The sequence below is a fragment of the Eleginops maclovinus genome, chromosome 9, assembly GCF_036324505.1.
Source record: "Eleginops maclovinus isolate JMC-PN-2008 ecotype Puerto Natales chromosome 9, JC_Emac_rtc_rv5, whole genome shotgun sequence".
Classification (NCBI taxonomy): Eukaryota; Metazoa; Chordata; class Actinopteri; order Perciformes; family Eleginopidae; genus Eleginops; species Eleginops maclovinus.
The window spans coordinates 14,137,942-14,161,494 of record NC_086357.1 but is presented as its reverse complement, the minus strand read 5'-3'; the positions used below and the strand labels follow the sequence as shown (position 1 = coordinate 14,161,494).

General features: G+C 41.3%; 2 protein-coding genes across 3 annotated transcripts; one reads left to right on the top strand and one right to left on the bottom strand.

Moving 5' to 3' along the window:
• Positions 1 to 1,558: 1,558 nt before the first annotated feature.
• On the top strand, positions 1,559 to 19,856 carry mllt1a (MLLT1 super elongation complex subunit a). Of its 2 annotated transcripts, none has more exons than XM_063892137.1 (12): positions 1,559 to 1,653; positions 6,234 to 6,414; positions 6,838 to 6,920; positions 8,072 to 8,215; positions 9,416 to 9,541; positions 10,779 to 11,417; positions 11,754 to 11,844; positions 11,954 to 12,065; positions 12,517 to 12,616; positions 13,124 to 13,192; positions 13,708 to 13,779; positions 14,290 to 19,856. In XM_063892137.1, the coding sequence occupies exons 1-12, from the start codon at positions 1,642 to 1,644 to the stop codon at positions 14,416 to 14,418; spliced, it is 1,758 nt and encodes a 585-aa protein (XP_063748207.1). In that variant the 5' UTR covers positions 1,559 to 1,641; the 3' UTR covers positions 14,419 to 19,856. The 2 variants fall into 2 exon arrangements, with proteins under 2 accessions (XP_063748207.1, XP_063748206.1); XM_063892136.1 differs by having other exon boundaries at positions 13,124 to 13,201.
• A 296-nt stretch (positions 19,857 to 20,152) lies between these two features.
• LOC134869245 (protein FAM200A-like) lies at positions 20,153 to 23,028 on the bottom strand. The gene is made up of 2 exons (XM_063890729.1): positions 20,721 to 23,028; positions 20,153 to 20,582 (listed from the first exon to the last, which is right to left on the bottom strand). The coding sequence occupies exon 1, from the start codon at positions 22,803 to 22,805 to the stop codon at positions 20,724 to 20,726; it is 2,082 nt and encodes a 693-aa protein (XP_063746799.1). The 5' UTR covers positions 22,806 to 23,028; the 3' UTR covers positions 20,153 to 20,582; positions 20,721 to 20,723.
• Between the last annotated feature and the right edge of the window lie 525 nt (positions 23,029 to 23,553).

The window sequence follows — 23,553 nt, the reverse complement described above, 5'->3', positions numbered from 1 at the left end:
GACAACAAGCATTTTAATCCCTCTGACGCCATCATCAGGTCAACATTTAAATTTGTCCTAAACTTTCTTCATGGATAAGTTTTATGATAATTCCAATCAGCCTAAACTCATGCTTAAAGCTAAAATGGTAGACAAAGTTACCTGATCACTAATGTGAGCACAATGTTAATGGTGTCACTTTGATCACCAAAAAAGGATGTGTTGCTACTGCCAAAACTGTCCAGTCTTAGTCTGACATTTTGTTTCACTTTGTTTTTCTCCTTTGAAATCTTTCTCTTCGGGTCTCTAAAAATCCTTCAAAAATTGTACTTGTTGATAACCATTTTTCTTAATACTTACAATCAAACAGTGTTATGTGTGAAACCTGTTGGACATGGCTTTATTTTGTATTTCTCCTTTTCTTACATTTTGAAAAGGAGGATTTAGAGGTTGATATCTCAATACCAGCGGTGGGACACCCTGGTGTCTTCCCGCAAGGTGGGATTTCTTTTTCTCACATTTGAGCGGCAGGGGAAGAAGAGGAGCCACAAGAGAGAGCAGTGACCTTCTGTCCCATAGCTGAGGCCCGATAATCTCACATCAAAGTCTGACCACCACAGAGCCCTGACTGCAATGGGCCCTCGCTCTCTGAGAGATGTCTTCAATAAAAAAACGTACTGCTTTATTTCCAGATTAAAACATTTTTAAGCAGACGGATTATTTTTAGATGCCATAATAAATTAATTTAGAGATATTTTTATAAAACATTTAACATGTATCGCTGGGACATATTTTTTTTGCATGGTTTTATCAACACTGAAATTCAAATGTGTACTTTTGCTTGGACATGGAAATAATATGCAGATGATCAAGGTCTAGTTCCACACAAAAAGGTCCTGCATTCAAAATACATTCAAATAGAAAAATAAGAAAAGCACTTGCTGGAACTAAATAAAATATATAATTGACAAATAAAGCTATTCAAAATGCTGACTAAATTAAAGTTGTGATACAAAGTGGAAATTGTGAACTTTTTTGAAAACGTGGCGTAGGTATTGCCATTACAATAATAATACTTATTATTTATGAACATATGAGTATTGTGGGACACAGAAAAGTCATCAGCCATGCATATAGGCAACAGTGCAAACATATCAATAGGTTTCCAATATTCACATTGTACAAAACAATGAATAAAGTTGTATGAGTAAGTTATAAGTCTCATTGAAAATTATATTGATTTTGCATTTGCCAGAATAATAGCGATAGCTGAAATGTCAAAGCCATGCAATCGAACACCGATTAATCAATTAGCATCATGTGCATTTTACAATTGAATCAGAGCCGTAGCCATTGGGACAGGCTTGCTGTCACTCGAGAAAACCAGCAGAAAATGCTTTAATTGTATTTGCAGCTCAGCGGCTGCCCCGCCTTCCGAGTGTACTTATTGGTCTCTTTCAAGAGTGCTTACATTTCCCGCTCCCTGATTGGCTGAGAGAGCTTTCTGTTTTGGTTGCCTGCCAGCAGCCGTCTGGAAGGGGAGGGGAGCCGTCTGCCTTCCGCTTCTGGGCTGGATTGACACACAATGAGGAGCAGAGGCTGGGGAGACGCTCCACAAACGCCGCTGTAAATAAATACAACAATCACTGAGGCCAGAGAAACATGGAGAACCAGGTACAGTGGCTTTTGTGTCTCCTTGTGGAATCTGAACTTTTCACGGAAGAAACGGCAGCAGGCTGTTTGCTGGCAGGGCAGGAATGAATCCTCTGTGCTGCTAGCCAGAAGAAAAAAATGCTCCTGCTGCTAATGAACTCGTAGTTGTTTGGCTCTGGAGCTATGCTAGCTGGCCACTCATACATCGGTATTTACCGCTAGCTAGCTTCAGTCTACCACACCATTCACCACCGCTGCATAGCTGTAGCCTCAACCAGGCACACAAAGAGATTTACACCTGGGGTTTATTCTGCCCTGCTGTGTTTTAAACACTCATGCACAGTGTTTAGCAGCATGCAGAGCAATGTGAGTCGAGGTTTTGTTGTAGCTAAGCTAAGCTAGTCTACCTATCAGGAGAGTGTCGGCCGTTGGCTAAAGGCTAAGGAGCCGCTACAAGGCGCCGGGGAAAAGATTTGCCTCTCCAGGTTGGGCTGAGAGGCGGGGTGGTGTCTCCACTGCCAGCGGCCTGAAGCCTCACATGCAAGGTTAATTAAGCCAGCGACGACTATGCACCTTCTGCTTTATCATTGCATTATTTGCCAAGAGTTGGTTAATGTTTAAAACTTCCCACATTCTTGATTGTAGATGCATGCAGCATGGTGGTAAAGCTGATCTGTGTGCAGTCATGATGACCACCCATGATTTTAAAGCAAAGAACCCAGAGAATAAAACATAATTTTAAGGGTTCAGTGGTCTGCTTCTTTCACTGTAATACTTTTTGCATGCATGTTTAAACTTGCAAAGTTAAGATTCTTGTCATCCTGAAAACGACATCATTTATTTTGAAGAAAAGTGGGTAAACCAAATTGCAAACTGTGAGGGAGATATTGCTTTAAAATAGGCCACTCTCTAAATGCCTGAGGTTATTCAGGACTATATTTCAGAAGGTTAGGCCACACACACACACACACACACACACACACACACACACGGACAGTGGCTATGCTACTTTCTTGGAGCTATTCCCCATTCAGCTTTGGCCCCTTTGAAGTTTTAACTAGATCTGAGCATGTTCATCCAGAGGAAGTCTTCTGCTGCAAGTTATAAGAAGGGTGTAGTTGTATTACTGTGATGAATAACACTTTGTGCAAGAGTTGCATGATATTTAATTTGTATCATGCATGTACAGTTGCATTGTTTATTGGTACACAGCTAAAAGCAATGCTTTCAAGGTTTCAAGGTTTCAAGGTTTTATTTGTCATATGCACAGCAGATACAGCGTATATGTTGGCAATGAAAATCTTATGTCGCGTGCTCCTCCAACAACTCAACATACATGGTGCAAAAGATAAATAAAATAGTGAAAAAGAGAGAAGAATATTTACAATAACAACAATACAGATTTGAGGATGTGAAATATATACATATGTGGAATACATTGAGAGTATTTAAATACTTTACACTGTTGAATGAGGAGGTATGGACAGATGCAATGCAGCATAGCAATGAAATGTAACATGACGGTTAAAACGTTGTATTGATTTTAACCTGTTTTAGTGAGGTGTTGATTTAACTCTGTTCATTTGAGAGCCTCAGGTTAGTATTGTATTCATTTGTACTAAAAGTTGTTTCTAATAAACCCTCACTTTAACAAGAATGAAGGTTAAACTATATTGCAGGGTAATTTTTCACTGCATTAGTTATAGATAGGTCAACTAACCTGCAGTTTAGTCAATCAAATGCAGAGTCAAGAGCGAGAGTCAAGTTCAGTCTGTAAATGTTGCATTTAATTGAATTATTGCACATTACAGCATGACAAAGCCAAAGTGCTTCATGAGTATGAAGCAGGGTCACGACTTTATGTAAAAATACGGAGATCTTTGCTATTTAATCATTGATATCTGCATTTATAAACACTGTGTTGAGATGACAGGCTGAGGGGTCACGCAGCTTTTTGTAATCCCCACACATTGACTCACACACCCTGTTTCCAATACTCAGTTGTTTTCCTTGGGAGCAGCAGATAGGCTATTTGTGACTCCCCGCTGCTCTATGGGATTGACCATTTTGCAATCGAGTAGCTGTTTCATCTGTTTTAGGAGTGAGGTTTGATGTGAGGATGAAGGATTAAGCTGGAACCTGCAGCTTCATCAGAGAACAGCTGTTACGATTGTTTGTGTGTGTCCTCTGAGGGAAACTTTTGGACTTTTTTATTGTAATTGTTTATTAGCTGAAATAGATTAACATGGTCACGAGGGGTGTTATTTACATGTCAGCTGGGAGTTCATTGTTTTCATGGGAGCCAGTCAGTCTGCCAAAATGTGTATTTCCTCTCCATCGTAGCTCTGTGTAGGAGAAAGAGAGATGCATGCACCATATCAATGTTAGCTGCTTTTTGTTGACTGGTTGTGTTGCCTTTGATAGAGGAAAGCTAAATAAATATGTTGCCACCAGTAGTTTTTGAGATGTAGGTCACTGATGTTTGATGTTTTCCGACAGTGCCCTGCAGTTTGATTCCATCTCCATCAAGGTTATTGGTGCTTATTGTTAGAAACTTTAATCAGCAGTATTTAGAACATGGTCCTTCAGACATTTTCAGACAGTTTGACATATTCAAATTCATGCTGCAAATGTCTTTATCAGTAGGGCTGCACACTATATTGCATTTTTGCAATCGCAATATCAACTTGTGCACTAAACGCATCATAATCACATTTTTTATTAATTTCAATAGAGAATCAACAGAGCGGATAAACCCTAAATCTGCCAATAGTTTTCTTGATAAATGTAAAAATAATTTGCGCTATATTTAGTAAAGAGCCCAGAAAAAAAAGTCCCAAAGGGATGATTTCAAGTTGATGGCAATTATTAAATGTTATGCTTATTGTTCCCGATTAATTATTCTGTTTATCAATTTATTAGCTTATCAATTCAGCTCTCATATTCTCAGCCTCATAATCCCTCCAGGTTTCTTAATTTTTTGATGATGTGAAAATGTCTGTCATTTTCCCTCCATCCTTCCAGTGTATTGTTCCCTTTTATCTTGTATAAAGAGTCACCGTCTTCGTGTTTGACTCATTATCTTCCTGATTTTTGTTTTGTCACTATTACCGTTTTGATTCCACAGATTTGTCCGGGGGTGGATGGGGTATGGGGGGGGTATATTGATGATTGAAGGGACTCTGGGTCTGCTTTTGTGGGTGTGGTGGAGTCTGGAGTTTAAGGGCATTACTGCCACAGAATGACTGGGCAGAGCGCCAGGCAGGGGAGGTGTGTGTGTGTGTGTGTGTGTGGTGTGTGTGTGTGTGTGTCAGAGAGAGTTGGCCAGGGAGTGCCAGACTAGCTCATCTCAATCCTGTCCCCTCTAATCCCCCCACTCAGTCCCAGCTCACAAGCTGCTCTGTGCTGGGGCCAAATCCCCACATTCTTTAGTCCTCCCCTGGACATAAAGTGCCTTTCTGTCCCCTCTCGTACCCCCCCTACCTCCTTGTTCCCTTCTACACTCCCATCTCCATAGCCTCTTCACTTGCTATGCCAATCACCCCGCCGCAGCAGCGCGGTGTCATTAGCTTGTCCGATCGCTGTCATTGTTCTTGGCAGAGAGAGTTAGCCCAAAATGTGTCCGTCTTCTGCACAAACCTTTTGAGATGAGTCGGCTCGGGCAGCTTATCGCCGCTGCGGTTCCTCAGGGAGCGTCCCGACACCGGTCCAGCTTTGTGTTTGTCCAGAACAAGTGTTCAGCTTTGCTCTCTTTCTAAGAGAGTCCACACACTCCAAAATAGACATTAAGAGGTTTTTGTTCAAGGAAGTATCAGCCACTAATAAATAATGGCCTCTTAGTTTAATCTCAATTCTAGATTTGCTTTGATTATTTCTGGAGAAAACCTCAATGGGTTTTAGCCACTATAGAGCAATCTGTAGCAGACCGCTGTGACCAAAAATATTTTCATCATTAATTGAGCTGCAGGTCATTTTCTTGATTGTTTTTTTTTTAAAGGTTAGTAAGATCTGATGCAAGAGACTTGAAAAAAACAAAGCAAAAAAGCTTTTAAATGTTTAATTAACTTGTGAAAAAAGCCAAGGATTTACTAGAGCTGAATGAACAAATCAATTAAGCAACAATTCTGAAATAACTTTTAATTAAGCAATCAATCATTTTACCTTCTCGCTTACTTACTTGACTTGGGGTTTGAAACCATTTTTGGACAAAGTGATGTTTGATCCTGATTGTTCAAAAATACTCTACAGAATAATAAATAATTTGGGTTGCATACGTTTTACATGTAAACCTCAAACAAATGTTTTAAATAAGTTATACATCTTTCTACTGTTAGGAAACATGAATCCACTGGCAGTTGAATCACTCACTGGGGGAAGAAGACTTTAAGGCATTTATTGTGTTGATTTGACTATTGTTTTGAACTTTCCTGCCGTTTGCTTCTTTATCCATCATCTCAATATGTTTCTTGATCTGCAGAATATTGCCTCTTTAAGTGTACATTTCTCCTATCTCCGACTTGTGTATATATTCTCCTACGTCTACAGGGCTAGTGTAGTAGTAAACAGTATTTGACTCTTTGTTTGTATATGTCTCTTTCCAGTGCACGGTGCAGGTGAAGCTGGAGTTGGGCCACAGAGCCCAGCTGAGGAAGAAGGTGACATCAGAAGGCTTCACCCACGACTGGATGGTGTTTGTCCGAGGGCCAGAGACCGGTGACATCCAGCACTTTGTAGAGAAGGTCGTGTTTCGCCTGCACGAGAGTTTCCCCAAACCCAAGAGAGGTGAGAGTAGTGGATATTACGTCGCAGAGAAAAAAGCATAATGTTTTTATAAATGTGTCCTCACTGTCCATCCTGAAAATCCCTTAACAAGTTGGAACCAATGAATGATTTCTTTTTGTGTCACTGTTTTGTGTTTAAGTAAACAAAAATCTTAAACTGTGCGATGTGGACAGCACTCATATTATCATTATAATTATGTTTCCAGTCATCAGGTTATTGTTTGTCACATTGATTTCTTGGTACTTTATTGTTTGCCAAGGCTGTTGTTCTCAAATGAATGTGACATAACTTGTTTTCCATTTATGAGAGACTTCAACTTCTATTTTTTTCTTGGATTGAATGTAGTTAATAGAGCTCAGCCTATTGATAAATGTAATGTGAGTATTTAAGTACTGCCGTCGGCATGCCTGTGTCTGTCTGCAGTATGCAAGGAGCCGCCGTACAAAGTGGAGGAGTCGGGCTACGCAGGCTTCCTCATGCCTATTGAGGTTTACTTCAAAAACAAGGTGAGATACTAATCGAATCTGTGTAGTTACTGAATTAGCAAAAAAAGACATTTAGACTGCCGGCAAAGTATATAAGTTAAGTGAGTAACAAATCTAATATGGTTTGTATTTGTAAATTGATTTATACATGTTGTGGGTGTTACCTGATGGAATCTACAATTATTATGGATGTACTACTTGAACACCGAAATATTTACAAACTGAAGAAGGTTGAGCATAGACTGCCTGGTACATGCTGGAATCCAGTCATGTTAACCAGGTTAACTCGTTAACTTGATTAAAGAAAACTGGTTGTTCCTTTTTACATGATGATTCTGAAATCAGGTTATTGTCCAAAGGCAAGAATAATCCGATTACTTTAAGTGCATGTAGATTGTATAAGTGCAGTGGAGCGATGGTTTAAAAACCTTCTTTGACCATTTGTTTTGTGAATGGCTTGACTCTGGAGGGCCATACTAACACACTGTGTAGTAGCAGTTGTAATAAATGCACTCAGCCAATCAAACTGCACGATTGTGTTGGTTAAATTTTTATGAGGGGAGCATTTCTCTCTTTAAGCGAGAGAAATAAACAGACCACATACTATTATGCCGGCACCTTTAAGTCTCCATGAACCATTAAAATGAACGATGAAAGAAAGAAAGACCCACTTTACTCTCATTATAAGATAAGGACGGTGCTTAAGAGGAATGCGCACATTAGTGGACTTGTCTCATGCAGGTCTTTTATAATATTAAACCCCTGGACAGCAGCCAAGAACGTTACATCCTCTGCCTACATGCTATAACACATTGGATAAGTCTGTTAAAATGATCAAGGTAATACTTAAAAGCCTAGTGAAGTAAATATCAGCACCACCATTAATCCATCTCATTTGATTAAGATATATTTGTGTGTCTCGATGCCTTTTCCGCAGCTGTAATTGTTGACTTCTCTCCTGCGTTTCCCAGGAATTTTAGTTGATTCTTATCAGGGCGCCGGCTCCAGCTACGTCTATCTGTTTTAATGACTTCCTGGGTGATGGTCCATTCATTCAGCCTTTATCTTTTGTCGTAAAATGTACCAGTTTAATGCAGAAAGCAACATTTGTTTATGTCCCGCGTGCTGTCAGAGCGGGTTTTGAACATGTCTTTTCATTTGTCTTACTTTAGGAGGAGCCAAAAAAGGTGTGTTTCAACTATGACCTATTTCTCAACTTGGAAGGAAACCCACCCGTCAACCACCTGCGCTGTGAAAAGCTCACCTTCAACAACCCCACCAAAGAATTCAGGAGAAAGCTGATCAAAGCTGGAGGGGTGAGGCTGCTGGTTCACTGGACTGATGGCTTAATGAGTGACTAGAGTCAACAGCAAACACTATACCTGTTATAGGACTACAGTACCAGGTCATGCATTTCATCATGAGTTGTGAGGCAGCTGCTGGTTCTGGAAGTCCTTTATCCTCAATGTAGTGTATCTGCAGGAATGGAAAGCATTTGAGCATTTTCTTCTCCTGCCTTATGGTCATGTTTTATTTTTGAAGTGTTTTTGTTAGCAATTGCAGGTTGTTCTGAGATATTATGCATAAAACAAACACTAAAAGTAGTAGTGTTGCGACAGTCAATTCTGCATGTGAGGGGCTATTAAATCCCCTCTGTCGTGGAGTCTGTTAGACGAGTAGACACAAACAAGCATCAACTTTAACAAAAACGTTATTTATTGTGTTTAATTACTTAATCCATCTGTCCATTTTTCTATGACTTATCTGTATTCATTTAATAAATAGTTTATCATGAGAAAATAATGTTATAGGCCCTTTGTCTCCCTACTGTTTACCCATCATACTTTCATGTTTCAAACCTAAATTTCCCTTGTTGAGTCCCACAGACATTCTGTTAATGTAACTTCTCATAAGGAGTCGGAGAGTTAGTAAACCACCACCAGACACATCTTGTCTTTTCAATTGAGAACAACCCTTTTTGGTATAGCTGCTGAATTATTCCAAAATTGAATCTGAAGGTGAAGTGATTTAAGATGTAGTCGGTTTTCCTCATAGCCAGGTAACCATTTCTAAAAATATTTTGCACACCATAAAGTCAGATTTGTAGATGTTGTTGTTTATAAACTTCGCTTTATGAGGGTCTGAGGACAAAAGTGTTAGTACATTGAGTACAAGTTATGGACAGTATGCCGGATTCTCTGTTTCCTCTGTCAGTTTTCTCAACACTAAAATAATAGGATTTTTCTTGCTGTAATGCACATTAGAGTTGTAGTTAACTTCTCACATTGTTATGCACCTTCGACTTTTAAAACTGGTATTGTGTAAAACGTGTTTGTACTGATGATTCAAGCTGTAGACAACTGTGAATCACATAATATTTTGGTGAAAATAATGATAAAAACCTGGTTCTGTCTTCAGTGGAATTGAATAAAGGCTCCCTGGCACTATATGAGAATTAACGGCGTATATTCAATAGTACGTGCCGAGCTTCATAACTCTCGTCTCTTTATTTCCAGGTGATGGTGGTTCCAGAGGGGGCTGAAGCTGTGTCCCGGCCCAGTCCTGACTACCCGATGCTGCCCACCATCCCTCTCTCGGCCTTCTCAGACCCCAAGAAGACTAAGACCCCTCATGTGTCAAAGGTTGGTTATTATATCTTAACTATATCCCTAGCTTTGTCATTTTTTGGAGGAGAATTTCACGCAAAATATGACATATATTGAAAGGGCCAAATGTCTTAATGAACATTGACAAAAGCATTAACCTGGTGTTGAGATCAAAGAGACCCTTTTTATCATATCGATCTGTTTTTGAGTTATCGGGATGAAACAGGAAACTGATCCTGTTACATTTTCCCCTCCGGACACTGTTTTGTTCTGTACCTTTCACAGACCAGGACAGTGAGCGGGTCTTTATAATTTGATGAAATTAAATTGCCCGTGGTATTTTATTCATAGCTTTGTATAGTTCATCTTGTGTATTTGTCTTATTGTGTTGAAGTTGTGATCCACAATCAGATTTTGGGTAACCACTTTTGTGAATTATTTTAGGCTGTGCTGATGACAGAACTTTATCGGGTAAAATCGGGTGTCCCATTTTGACATAGAAAGGCAGGTTTTTTCAGTCCACATTATAATTGTAGAATGAGTGGGTGTATGTTGAGCTTTGGCTTGGACTTGGTGTTGTCCAGCTGTGTCCATCTGCTGATTATAGAAAAAGTCAATGATAGCCACCTCTGAAAATTCACACATGAAAAATTCCCTGTCTGTATTGAGTGTACAACCAGCGTTCTTAAAGGGCCTTGCTAGAAGTGTCGCACCAGGGATGTCGCTATCTGTTGGTTCTACAAGTTTGGTACCAGGCTAAAAATACCTCAACAACTATTGAAAGTATTACCATGATATATAGTAAAGACATCCATTGTTACCAAATAATGAATCCTCTAACTTGAGCATCAACTGTGTTTATTTGCTAATAAGCGAACATTAGCTCACTATAAGACTAAACTAATATTGTGAACATGGTAAGCATTAAACCTGTCAAACATCATCTTGTCATCATGCTTACTTTACCATTTAGCTCAAAACACAGCTGTGTCAAAGTACAGTCTCAGCTGGGAGCATCTTAGGCTTGTTATTTCACAGTGAAGAGGATTTAATAAGCTGGTTTTTATACAAATTACTTGAGAGAATGTTTGGCAGTTCACCCTCACCAGAATGCTAAATTTGACTTATCTTTCTCAGTAAATATGTGATGACAGTACAGGTTGGATTGGCAACTTGATGTGCAGCTGAGCCTGTTCTTGCCTTTTTTATGAGGCCTGTAGCTGAGTGCTCTAAGAGTTGATTATTGTTGATGACGCTGCTTATCTCTCTCTAGGAACCCAGCAAAGAGGGGAGTGGCAGCAGCAAAGGACCCAAACCGCACAAACTGACCAAGGAGCACCGTGAACGGCCCCGAAAAGACTCAGAGAGCAAAGCCACGTCGAAAGGAGACAACGACGGGAGCAGCAAGAGTGGCCGCGACCCTTCCTCTTCCTCGTCTTCTAAAAAGCCATCAGATATCAAAGTAAAAGATGAAGTGAAGGTCCTGCCCAAGGCTGCCTTCAAAGAGCCTAAACTCACCCTGAAGGAGTCAAAGATGGAGGGCATGTCCCCTAAAGGAGGGGGGGCGGGGAGTGGAGGGGGTGGTGGGGGAGGAGGCGGCGGAGGAGTGTCCTCAGAGTCTAAAGCCCCGGGGAAACGACCTTCCACTGTGGAGTCTCCCAAACCCAGTGCGAAGAAGAAGAAGGGCAGCTCGGAGGGCCCGAAGGCGCCAGCGAGCGGGGCCTTCACGGGAACTTCTCCCCGAGTCTCCTCCTCGTCTGCAGCCAGTCAGCCGTACGCAGAGAAGAAACCCCCAAAGGAAAAAGGTCGCTGGGCCAAAAGCAAAAATGACACGCAGGAACCGAAGGAGCCCAAGAAACTTCCAGAATCTGAAGAGTCGAATTCAGAGGACGAGGCATCGTCGAAATCAGAGGTCAGCCTGTTAGTCAGCTCCCAGATGAGAAACAGAGGCAATGTTTGTGTCAGTTCATTGATGAATAATCAACTAATCGTTTCATTGAGAGGCATAAAAGTGTTTTGAGATGGGAGCTAGTTAGATAGATAGACATTTACTTTATCCCAAATTGTGAAATGTTTGAATTAAATGCCATAATTGAAAAAGACAACAATCCAGATGTCAAAAATATTCCTCTGGATTTGTTCAGCCAGTTTACCTTTTTTTTTAGCCCATGAACTGTTTACCTATTTTGTTAATTTCTTTCCTCACTTCCTTCCCTTCTCATCATTTCCTCGTCTCCCCCTCTTACAGCAGTCGGCTCCTTCCAGTGCTTCCAACTCCAGTTCGAGTTCCGACTCCAGCTCAGATTCGGACTTTGAGCCAGGACAGAAACAAGGGCAAGGTAGGAGGCTCCCCTTGTTTTAAAGCAGAGATGGATATTAATCCTGGCATGGCAAGAGGTTTCTGAAGGTTTGAGGTGAGTTGTGTTATAGTTTGTATTTCTCTCCCAGGCCCACTGCGATCGATGGTGGAGGAGATCCAGTCAGAGGAGTCGGATGATGATGACAGCAGCTCAGAGGAAGAGACGCCCATCAAGACCAACCCCCCCAACCGCGACTCACGGTCAGTCCCTTAAAAAGTCCCCTGACATCTTTGATCGTCAGTCAAAAACAGCAGTCCTTGATAAATTAACACAGATGTCATCGCGCTCCTGATAAAAGAGGTCTGCGACGGGCTTACGCTTTCATCTTGTTTCCAGCATTATGGTTCAAGTGGGGTTTTTTCTGAAAATACAGTGCGACTGCCTAACACTTAAGCCTATCAACCCTTCCCTACAATTGAATTGGCTTTTATCACATAATCTGACATTTTTTTATAGATAGATCTTCCCCAGTGAACTAACTGTCCCCACCTCGGGTGTTGTGTCTCTTCTCAGTATTGTTTACTCTTGTCGGGTCGGTTGTCTCCTTGACTGAACAGGCTCAATATTTGCAGCAAGTTAAGCAACATGAGTTGTGTTATGTCTGTCTCTGTCCGTCTGTGAGATTGACCTCTGACTCCTGACCCCTCTCAGACTCAGCCTGGACAGTGAGAGTGACAGCAGTGACGGCTCGCACAGCCCCGGTCGCGACTCCGCCCGGCCCCCCCAGAAACACAACTCCTCCAACAACAAAGTGAGTCGCACACACTTCATTTACTCCCTGCTTTCATTGATGTGTTGACAGGAAAGGAAATTTGTTTGAGTAGAAAAGGAACAGCAGACAGGGTTCCTACATATCCATTAAAATTGGTAAAAGAATAGGGCAAATTGGTATTACATTTCCTTAATTAATCCTTACTAAGTCTTAAATGCTAAGACAAGGCAAGTAAGATATTGTGAGTCTTCTATTCCCGTATTGAATTTAAAAATCTACAATATCAAAAGAACAGGGCAAGGCTAATTTAGATGTCGACGTCTAAATACTTAATTTCATTAAATGGTTTATTTCTAACCTTCTTGTTTCCCTCAGAACCCTAAAACAACCCTAAGACATTTTAACCACGGAACAGCATCAGGCTTCCACTGTCTCTCATCAGTGTTCCAGATGCTCTCATGGCTCACATCACTTCCTGTCTTTGTTGTATCCCCTCTTTCTTTAATGTCTCCCCTCTTTCCCTCTTTTTTGCTCTCCTTTCTGCAGGTTTCAGGCAGAAAGAGTCCAGATTCCTCGTTTCGTTCAGAAAAGGTGTTGAAGAAGGGATACGACAAGGTAGGAAGGGTAAATCAAACTTTTTTTTTTACACTTTATCTCACTTACACATACATGCTGTGTTCTGTCACATTCAATGAATGCATAATGAATTCCAGATGGAGTGATAGACAGTGAATTGATCCAGATGTGCAGGCAGACTCTGGCCTGTGAGCCCTTGCCCAGAAATCTCCTTTTCTTCTTTGTAGCGAGATTATTCATGGAGTGATGATATTAACTCTGGTAAACCGATCCTATTTCGGTCCTTACGCATTAAATCATTTCAGTTGCATTTGTTGAGACAGAAGAACAGTTTAAATCCCATAATGATTGATTTCAAATGATGCCTCGATACTTAAAAAAATAAAGGAAAGATCTGAGCAAAAATGCTTTAATTTGACTTTATCATCAGTTTTTCCACCTATATTGTTGCTGTATCTACAGTAATGCCCATACAGAACTTCACATTTCAATCGAGAATGAAAAGCTGTGACTTCTTTAGCTCCTGTTTAACACTGACCATGTTCACTCTGCAGGCGTACACGGAAGAACTGGTGGACCTCCACCGCCGACTGATGGCTTTAAGGGAGCGAAACGTCCTGCAGCAGGTGTGTGTTTCACACTGTCCATCATAGATAAACATCATGCCATACTTCATAAGTTTACTTCTGGAAATCGAATTGGAACTACTTATCCAATATAATATGAATTCATGCAAAATAAACTAGATGATTAGATGCACAAATAAACTAAAATAAAAATTGCATTTTTGAAAAGTGGAGAACCTTGTATGGAACAGTTCGGAGAAAACATCTTTGTGGCGCCGTTCAACTTCAATCCATCATTTTTATTTAGTTTATGTATTTGTCTATTTATGTCACATTTGTATGGTTCGGGCAACCGTGAAATACATTAGATTAAATGTGACATGAAAATAATAAATGTACTATGCTTACCCTCCCTTCTGATTTCAATCAGGCTTTTATGATGGCTGTGGAACAAGCATTAAAGGGCTTTCTCTAGAAAAGTTTTAAACTTTAATATTTTCAGGAACATATTGATCTGATGAGCCAAATAGTTTTAAGGTTATTAATGATAGATGCACTTTCTGTTCTCAGATTGTGAACTTGATCGAGGAGACGGGCCACTTCAATGTGACCAACACCACCTTTGACTTTGACCTCTTTTCACTGGACGAGTCCACCGTCCGCAAACTACAGAGCTACCTAGAGGCGACGGCCACGTGACAGGAAGTGGCGACTGGCATGGGGAAAGCGGCATGTGGATGGAGGAGGCGGAGGTAGACTCTGCACCATCTCCTCTTTTTAAGGAGAGGAGGAGCAACCACATCACGTCGCAGTTGTTTCACAGGCCTGACTGAACCGCCGAATAACTACCATACAAACAGAAACACGCGAGCAAGCACACATGAAGACACACCGCCTTCACGTGACACTGCGGGGGAAACTGAAGGAGGAGGAGCGGAGTGACTGAACTCAGTCTACAGTCAGGATATCCACTACACATCTCTATACTTCTGAGCCTGTGCGAAGCTGTGGTATGCACCCCACACCCCCTCCTTCACCCTCCTGTACTCCCGTCTTTGCAAACCCAATACTTCCCCTCCTCCTCTTCCTCCCCCTTCACACGCACACTCCTTACTCGGCAGAACACTTCAGTCCCCTTCCCCCTGCCGTCAGCTGGAGCTCATTTCTCTCCCCACATACTCTTTAAGTCATGTGTGTGTTGACTGTGCAGTTTGTGTGCGTGTGTGCGTGTGTGTGCGTGCGTGCATGCGATCGCTGCTGAGGTTTAAGAGGAGATGTTGTCTTTGTGGAACCGACTTCTCTCTTTTTGTGAAGCTCGGGCACAAACAGCCGGTTTGCCTCTTTCACACCAGGCCAAACAAACACACATTCAGGTCATCCTTTACTTTAAACCCCCCAATTAGTTTCTTTAAGATGATGAATAAGTACTATATTGTAGTTGTAACCAGATATAGGTACTATAACTTCTTCTTCGTGGAGGGTTTTTTTTAAACTAATAATGAATACACTTACACTATTGAAAAATACAAACAATGGCCAGCTACTGTTCCTTAACAAACACTTTAAATGCTGTTATATGTGCTTATAACCGCATTGCATTGTTTTATAAACCTTTTAAATCTTTGCAGTTCTTATAAATCATGAAAGGGGGGTTAAAGTAAAGGGGTACCCAGAAATTGTGTCTCAGTTGCTATCACTGTACACACAACACTGAGACGTGTGAGTCTGTCCTGCATGAGGTTTCTGTGTTGTCTGAACACACGTTCTGTTGAGTTTCTCCTCTACTTCCTCGCACTGAAAGCTGAGCCTTGACCTCCTACCAATGCCCCCCCCCCTTCCCTCTGAAGCCCCCTCAACTCATCCCTCCTCCTCCTCCCAGTTTCTCATATCGGCGTGCATGAAAGGGCTCGACTGCTCGCGGCCAGAGCAGTGGAGGATCACTCCTGAATTGCCTTCTAAGTGGTGGGAAGGGTGGGAAGGGGGTTTAAAAAGCCGTGAAAAAGTAGCCATACTTGTCTCCCAGAATCCAAAAATAAGAAACAATTTAATAGGGGCCACGCTTTTTTACATTTTATTTTTCTACAAGTGCATTTTGTGTATTTATTCCCAGACTGCGGTTAAGATAACCTGTGAGCTATGAATGTATATCGCTTTTACTTTTCTACGGCTAGCAACAGCCCCACTCTAGTGCCTTTTTCTGCGACTTGCAGTGTGAGGGGGGGTGTGCGCTCTGTTAGCCATGGTCACACAGATTGAACCCCCCCCCCCCAAATACCCCCCTCGGGGAAACAAGTGTTAGAAGGGATGCCTGAAAATCCAGTATTGTCTTAACGGCTTCCATCCCTGCTTCTCCTTTTCCAGTGTCTTTATGGCTGTTGTTATTTTAGCAGCGACTGCTATCTTTCCCTGATGGTGGCCGTGTCTTCATGTTCCTGCTTTGTGAGATTTAGGTTCAGTGTTTTGAAGAGGTCTGTGTGGTAGTTGATCACATTAATTAGCTCTAGTAACAGTTGATTCAGCTTTGTCGTGTGTTTTGTGGGACGGTTGTCGTTGAATAGGGTCGGGGTTCCCTCTTCAAGCTGTTTGAAGAATAAGTACTAAGGGTGAAGTATTTGATGCTGAATGCCGGGAACTTGAAAAGCATTCACAAAGGGTTTGTAAGAGAAAAATAAGCTAAAGAAAACCCTCCTTGGGTTTTCTTACCCTAAATATCTGAAATGCATATCTCAGAGGCCTGAAACAGGAAGTAAGTGTTTTAGGCTGATAACTTTAACCAAGTCTCACAAAGCTGGCTCACTTTAACCAGGTTAGATCACTAAACCGGTGCCGCTTCAGAGAAGTTTCACTTGAAAGGAGTACATCAAACCCTGTAAACCATTAGTAATACCGAGCACAAAGCAACATGTTTACTCATTAGTAGACTCACTTGGCTTTATATGCTAGCTAAAGAACACATTTAAGGTATGGCTGTAGCACAAACACAAAATATTTTAAATGGACGTTGATCATGAGTAAAGAGAAATACTCCCTAATGGTATCATAATTTGAACAAATCGTATTCACACACTAAGCTTATAGAAGGTTATGAACTTATGTTGAGTCATTTAAGAACAGGAAACATCATTATCACACTTATCCCACTTTACAAAGGAAATAAATCTGGTGAGATCATCGTTTACAGAGTTCACTGGCATGCCACTGCAAAGCTTTAGTTTAGTTGCTGTGGATATATAGTTTAATATATCTCGTGCACTGATTTTAAAACAATTCAAACTCAATTTTGCACTGACCGGATCCAAGTTTCAGGTAGGTATATGTTTAAACTCCTCAAATATACAGCTGAAAGCCAACTAGAGGGGTCCTTGATTTACTTTGGCCGTAGAATTATGAGCAATAATTGAGAACTAAAACTCTCCAGCTTTTTGCATCAGACAGTGTTACTTATAAATTAGTTAATCATCGACAAACACTGAAGCACAAATGACCTTTATCCATTTCTTATCACTCTAGATCATGTTAATAATGGAGTTGATAAAGAAAAGATAATTAAGCCAATAAAACAATGCCCGCTATTAGCTATGGTCTATTACTTGTAGTAGTTGATTATTGCATTATTTGAGCATTATTCTTTACTAGTAATGTTATATATGTAAATATTGTTACATTTACTGTACATTTTAAAATCTTTTTGTATCTTTTTTTAACTCACTGAATATAACTTTTTGCTACTGCACTGTCCACATTTCCAGAAAAGAGATATCCACAGTTTGTTCCATAATAACCTCACTGACTTGTTGTTACACATATTGTGGGTTAAAAGAGCCAGCTTTTTGAGACCGGTTTCTAGGATCACCAGTGTTTTTGTGAAGCCAGAAAACACCCAAAGAAAGCCAATGAGGGGAACTTGCTTCTTGATTCAGGCCCCTGGTGTGTTAGTTCCTGTGGCCCCTTTAGGCTTCACACACACAAGCCCACTGTGGTACAAACCGTCAATGAGTGATTCCCTCCCTCCCCTCCTCTGTTTTCTTCTTGCCGACAGTGTTTTTATTCTGACGTTACTATAGCTTTAATACTTCTCTCTTTTTTCTGTTGCCTGCCTGGCTCATCAACACGTACACAGTCCCTTATGCCCTTACTGTAAACGCTGTCTGAACACGAAAACTTCTCAAAAACCGAAAAATAACCTGGATTCCTGCCGCCTTATGTGCCCTGCAGTAACCCCCCTCCTGCCCTCACTTCTTCCCCGGTCCTGCTCTCCTTTTCTCTAGGTGTGCCTCTGACAACTGAACTTCCGTGAGGCCGTAATTACTGAGAATGAACTTTGCAACTTGTGTGAGTGCGTTTGCATCTGAGAGTGTGTTTGTCAGCGATGGGAGAGATTTAAAGAAAAGCGACCTTCCTGTCCTCTCCTCTGTGCATCGATGTGGGAACTTTAAAGTCCTCGTTCATGAACTCTGACCTTTGACCAGGCACTCTTTCAGTCCCCTGCGGTGGTTGAGAAGGGGAGGTTACTTGGGGACTCGAGAGAAGCCCCACTGTCTGCCCACAGTCAATGTTTTATTTATGGACCTCTGCACTTTTGGCTGTGATGACTTCAGTACTTACGTAGTTACCTGAACTGTATTTTTAAGGATTTTATACAATATTTACATGCAATACGATATGAATTGATTTTTTTTTTCTTTGCCAACCATTTTTTGTTTGTTTCTTATTTAATTGTCTTTATTTTGGCATGATTTGTCACTATTATTCACAAACAAACATGCCTGTTGGATCTATTTTAGGCGTGAAACATTATGGGGGAAGTCTCTGGTATGTTTTTGTGTGTCATGATTCTGATGACACCAACACCAAGAGGCAGGTGTAGGAAAACGTTTGCTGGATGAGCTTAACACCTCTTCTTCCAGTAGGAAAAACTGAACCAGAATATGGACAAGAGAAGTAAAAACACTTTGGTTCAGGGAACTGAAGTTGTATTTTTTCTGCCTCATGTCCTCTCAACACATTCATTGTTTTTACCCAAACAGAAACTGTCACCTAATGTAGTTATGTTGTGATAACTTGAAGCCTGAAGAAACACATCATAGGAAACAATAGAGTTGTGAAGTGGGGGGGAGCTGTTGTGTTTCGTTCTGCCTCTCATTTTGTCGCGCAGTGTTGCTTTGTTTTAGCAATAAACTCTTCCGATTCAATCATTTAGTCGAAAATCATGAACAAACCATTTGGGACATATCTGGTTGATTAACTACAACTCCCAAGGAGCATTGAGGCAAGAATCATGTAATCACCAAGTTTTTAAGTTCAACTCTGTTCACTTTTCTTTTTGTGGTCAATAATACATACATTTGGCAAATATTGCGTCTGCTTCTGACTGACTCCTCCATGGCAAAGAGTGCGGGGGCTCATGGGTGGAGTAGTATTTAGAAACTTTCCGCCAAGCCATAGAGACTTGTCTCAGAAACTTGTAATGTAATAAAGAAATTGTAGCAATTTGTGATCCTATTTTAACATTTGTGATCAGTACAATATCCGGAAGAGTTCTGTGTTTATTTGTTGGGCAACACTGAGGATATAAATAAAAGCAAATGGGGAAGCAAAACACTTCAGGTCCCGCTCACTCAGCAACTCTGTGAAGGTCTGTGGGAGTGCGGCATCATTTCAGCTGAGACAATATTATATATAATACATGTATAATACAGCGAAGGTAGAATATCTACTGTGTGGATCTTTAAAGGTGGAGGAAAAAACTTTTTTTTTATTTAGAGCAAATTGTTGCAAATATGTGGAGGGGGGTGGGAGGGGGCATGTGCAGACGGATGTTTCCTGTGTCAGTGGTCGTCATAATGTGTCTGTGACAGGGGCACAGGGTTGCCTGTATTTATAAAGGTTTGATTTTTTTAACTGAGGGTAAAGGAGGGAGGGGGGTGGAGTCTGAAATGTGTTCCATATATGTGGTCCAAGCAGAACAAATGAACTGGATGTGCAGAACAATTTGGTATTTTTTGAAAATAAAGACTTGGCATTACAATGCCACCATGTGGCCATATGATGCAAGTTGTTAACAAGGAAAAACATGTTATTTTAATGTTATTTTTTATTTCGAAATCATATTATTAATAAAGTCATTAAGTACTGTTGCTCCTGTGTGTCTGATCATCATTGACCGCTGTTTGACCCGGTCATGGCCGAGTGTGCAGTGTTGACGTAAAGGTCGTGTGACGGTCAATGCAGTCTGCGGGGTGAAAAGGGCACGCAGCGGGCCGGGCAGTAATGCCCATGATGCATTGACCATCTATCGAGGAAATGTCACTACAGGGATGGAAGGCTGATCAATAAATTGTGCTCTGTGACGCAGCTCTGCACAGAGAGGAAGTAGAGTGAGTTTTTACCGTTCATACCAAGTCATTTGTCTCTTTAATGTCGTGTGCTAGGCCAGGGGTTTTCAACTGGTTTTGTCCCAGGGACCACCATTCGGACTAGAAAGCAATCCGCGGCCCACTGATGTGCCTGCGCGTGCGCGTGTGTATTTGGTGTTACATGCATAGCTCAATGCATGAAACATGAAAGAGAGGCCACGCAGATTTTATAATAATAAAAGTAGATTTATTAAATTAAATTAAATTAAAGATTATTTTAAAGAAAGAATAAAGAATAATAAAGTGTTGTGCAATTCAGTATTGGGAAAAGTAACTAAAAATGTCATGCAAAGTCAGTCTAGGTGTGTGACAAAACAACAACGGAGAACAAAAATCCAACAACACCGGAGAACCAAAATCCAACAAATGAAGACCAAGGCAGCCTCAACTGCTGGCTGGTCAGGGCTTTTATAACCCAGCCAGGACAGACCTGTCACCAATCACCTGCTGTAGAGACAGAGAGATTGAGAAAAGCAGAGAGAGATTGAGAAAAGCAGGGAGAGAGAACAGGCTTACCATTAACACAGGGCGGGGCCTAAACCCGCCAGGGTCGTAACAGTGAAAACATGGGAGAATTAGGCCTACCTGTCAGTGTGATATCTGGGCGTGGTGAAGTCCACACAGCCTGTCTATTCGTGGCGAAATGGTAGACAGAGACAGTCTCATGTCATTCTCTGGATCAAGCCTAGCCCTGTACTTATTCTTTAAGTACGCCAGTGTAGAAAAACCACTCTCACACAGGTATGTGGTTGGAAAGGGCAAAAGACACCTCATTGCTTTTGCAGCAAGCTGTGGAAATTCTGTCTGGCAACTTATCCAGAATTTAACAAGGGGCTGTGTGTCGTACATATGCCTCCTGACAGAGTCTGTGGACATCTCAATCAGCTTATCCTCTTCCACAGCCGTCAGACTTGACCCTACTGATGCATCGTCACTGAATGGGAGCAGGATCCACTTGCTGTCACGGCGCCACTCTTCCGAATCAGTGAAGTACTTTGCGAATTGACGCACAAGCTTCCTCAAATGCTCACATATAGTGTCGTTGATGTCAGTGCTGTCAGGGTATTCCTCAACTGAAGGAAACATCGCCAAGTTATTGCTCTCCACTCGTTCGATCCACTTTGACATTTTTTTCACAAATGCGTCGAGCTTCTCGTAGAGCTGCATGACGTTTGCATCTCTCCCTTGCATGGAGCTGTTCAACTTGTTCAGCTCTGCAAAAACATCTGTGAGGTACGCCAGCTTAGTTAACCAGTAACTATCGTTGAAATTGGAAGCCAGATCAGAATGCTTCTCGCACAAGAACTCGTAGATAGCTCCGCGTAGTTCAAACACACGGGCGAGCACAGCGCCGCGAGACAGCCAACGCACCTCTGAATGATAAAGGAGAGAGCTGTGTTCACTTCCCAAGTCATGGCATAGGGATGAAAACAGGCGTGTATTCAATGCGTTTCGTTTTATGAAGTTGACCGTCTTGACAACGACATCAAACACACCACTGAGCTCAACACTGAGATCTTTGGAGGCGAGAGCCTCTCTATGAATCAGGCAGTGTGTCCAAATTACCCCCGGAGCCACCCTCCTTACATGCGCAAACAGTCCAGTCTTGCTGCCACTCATGGCTCGGGCCCCATCGCTGCATAATGCAACGCACCTCTGCCACGAGATATTGTGCTCCGTGAAAAAATCGTCCAGTGCTTTAAATATTTCTACACCGGTAGTTCGCCCGGGCAGTGGTTTGCAAAAAAGAAATTCCTCGCACATAGTGCCACTGTCCTCGTATCGCACAAATGTTAACAGTTGCGCATCATTAGTAACATCTGTCGTCTCGTCGATTTGAAGGGAAAACAGAACTGTCTGAAGTTTTGCCATCAGCTGGTCTTTGACATCATTTGCCATTTCCCCAATTCGTCTTCCGATTGTGTTGTCTGACAACGGAATAGTTTTTAATTTGTTGGCACATTCTTCGCTTACCATAGCTCTGCACATATCTATGGCTGCTGGCAATATAAGCTGCTCTGCAATGGTATGGGGCTTCTTACTTTTTGCAACCCTGAGAGCGACCAGATACGATGCTTTCAGTGCGTTTTCATTTATTTTTGCACTCTTCCTCATGGTAGCCTGCTGTCCTTTGAAATCACGCAACATCTGTTGCATGTACTCAACGGGTTTGGCCTTCAAGTGGACGTGATGCGTCTCCATATGCCGCGTAAGTTTCGACGGCTTCATAGCTTCATTACAGAGAATTGTTGAACATACGAAACACAGTGGTACCTCCTCTCCTGCTCTGTCTGTCGTCACTGTGAATCCATATTTAACATATTCCTCATTGTATTTTCTTTTTCGTCTTTTTTGCGAAGTTGACGCTTCGGAAGCCTGTCCTTGCCCTATCGTGGCGGCCTGTCCCTCTGTCGTGGCAGCCTGACCCTCTGTCATGGCAGCCTGTCCCTCTGGCACTTTCCTCACTACAAAACGATCCATTGGTGCTAGATATATAGCTAGACTAGTACATATGTAACAAATGTTTGCTGTACTACAACCTATCTTAAAATACTCTCGTCGGCTATGCTTATAAATGTGTGTCAACTTTGCTCGCAAGACTGTACGTAATGAATAATAAGTGAGGTTAGCGACGCAACTCATTACCATTAGCGAATCACAGGCTACCATAGACTGGATAGGCGCAAGGCTACATTCTGTCAGCTTGAATTTCCTTTATATTATTTTAAACATATTTTTCACGATATGTAACGGTATTCTGGAAATGTGTTGAAATATCAAAGCGAATTTATATTAAAAAAAAACAATGGTGAACTGATCAACATAGGCTCTTGTCACGGACCACATGCAATGCCGCCGCGGACCACCAGGGGTCCGCGGACCACCGGTTGAAAACCCCTGTGCTAGGCCATAGGGAGCCAAGATACAAATTAATATTGAGGAGTCCGTACGGATGTTTTTTTTATTTTTTATTAAATAGTGAATATAGAATAAAATTACATTTATCAATTTAAACATGAACTATATTGCAAAACATGAATGAAACAATTATTTAGTTAGTTGATAAGTCCATTAGCAAATCAACAACTGTGGTTTTAGTCCTTTAAAAAGAAAGAAGAAGAAGTCACTGGAAGAACAAGATTTATTTTTTATATTTTTTGACTTGTTCTAGGCCGGATTGATAAAGAAAATAATTTGAAACTGCAATGTAACATTACATACAGAGCTAGGAAGTATCTTATTTTCACGGTGAATTATCCTTTTATTTTTAACCTGAACATATAACAAATGTGTACAAATCAACTGAGAAATGTTTTTGAATTTTCACTTCATTGACCATTTTCAACCTGTTGTGTTGATGTCAGCTGAACACACTTGCTTCTAATCAAGCACTAATTAAGTGAAGCAGATATTTTGA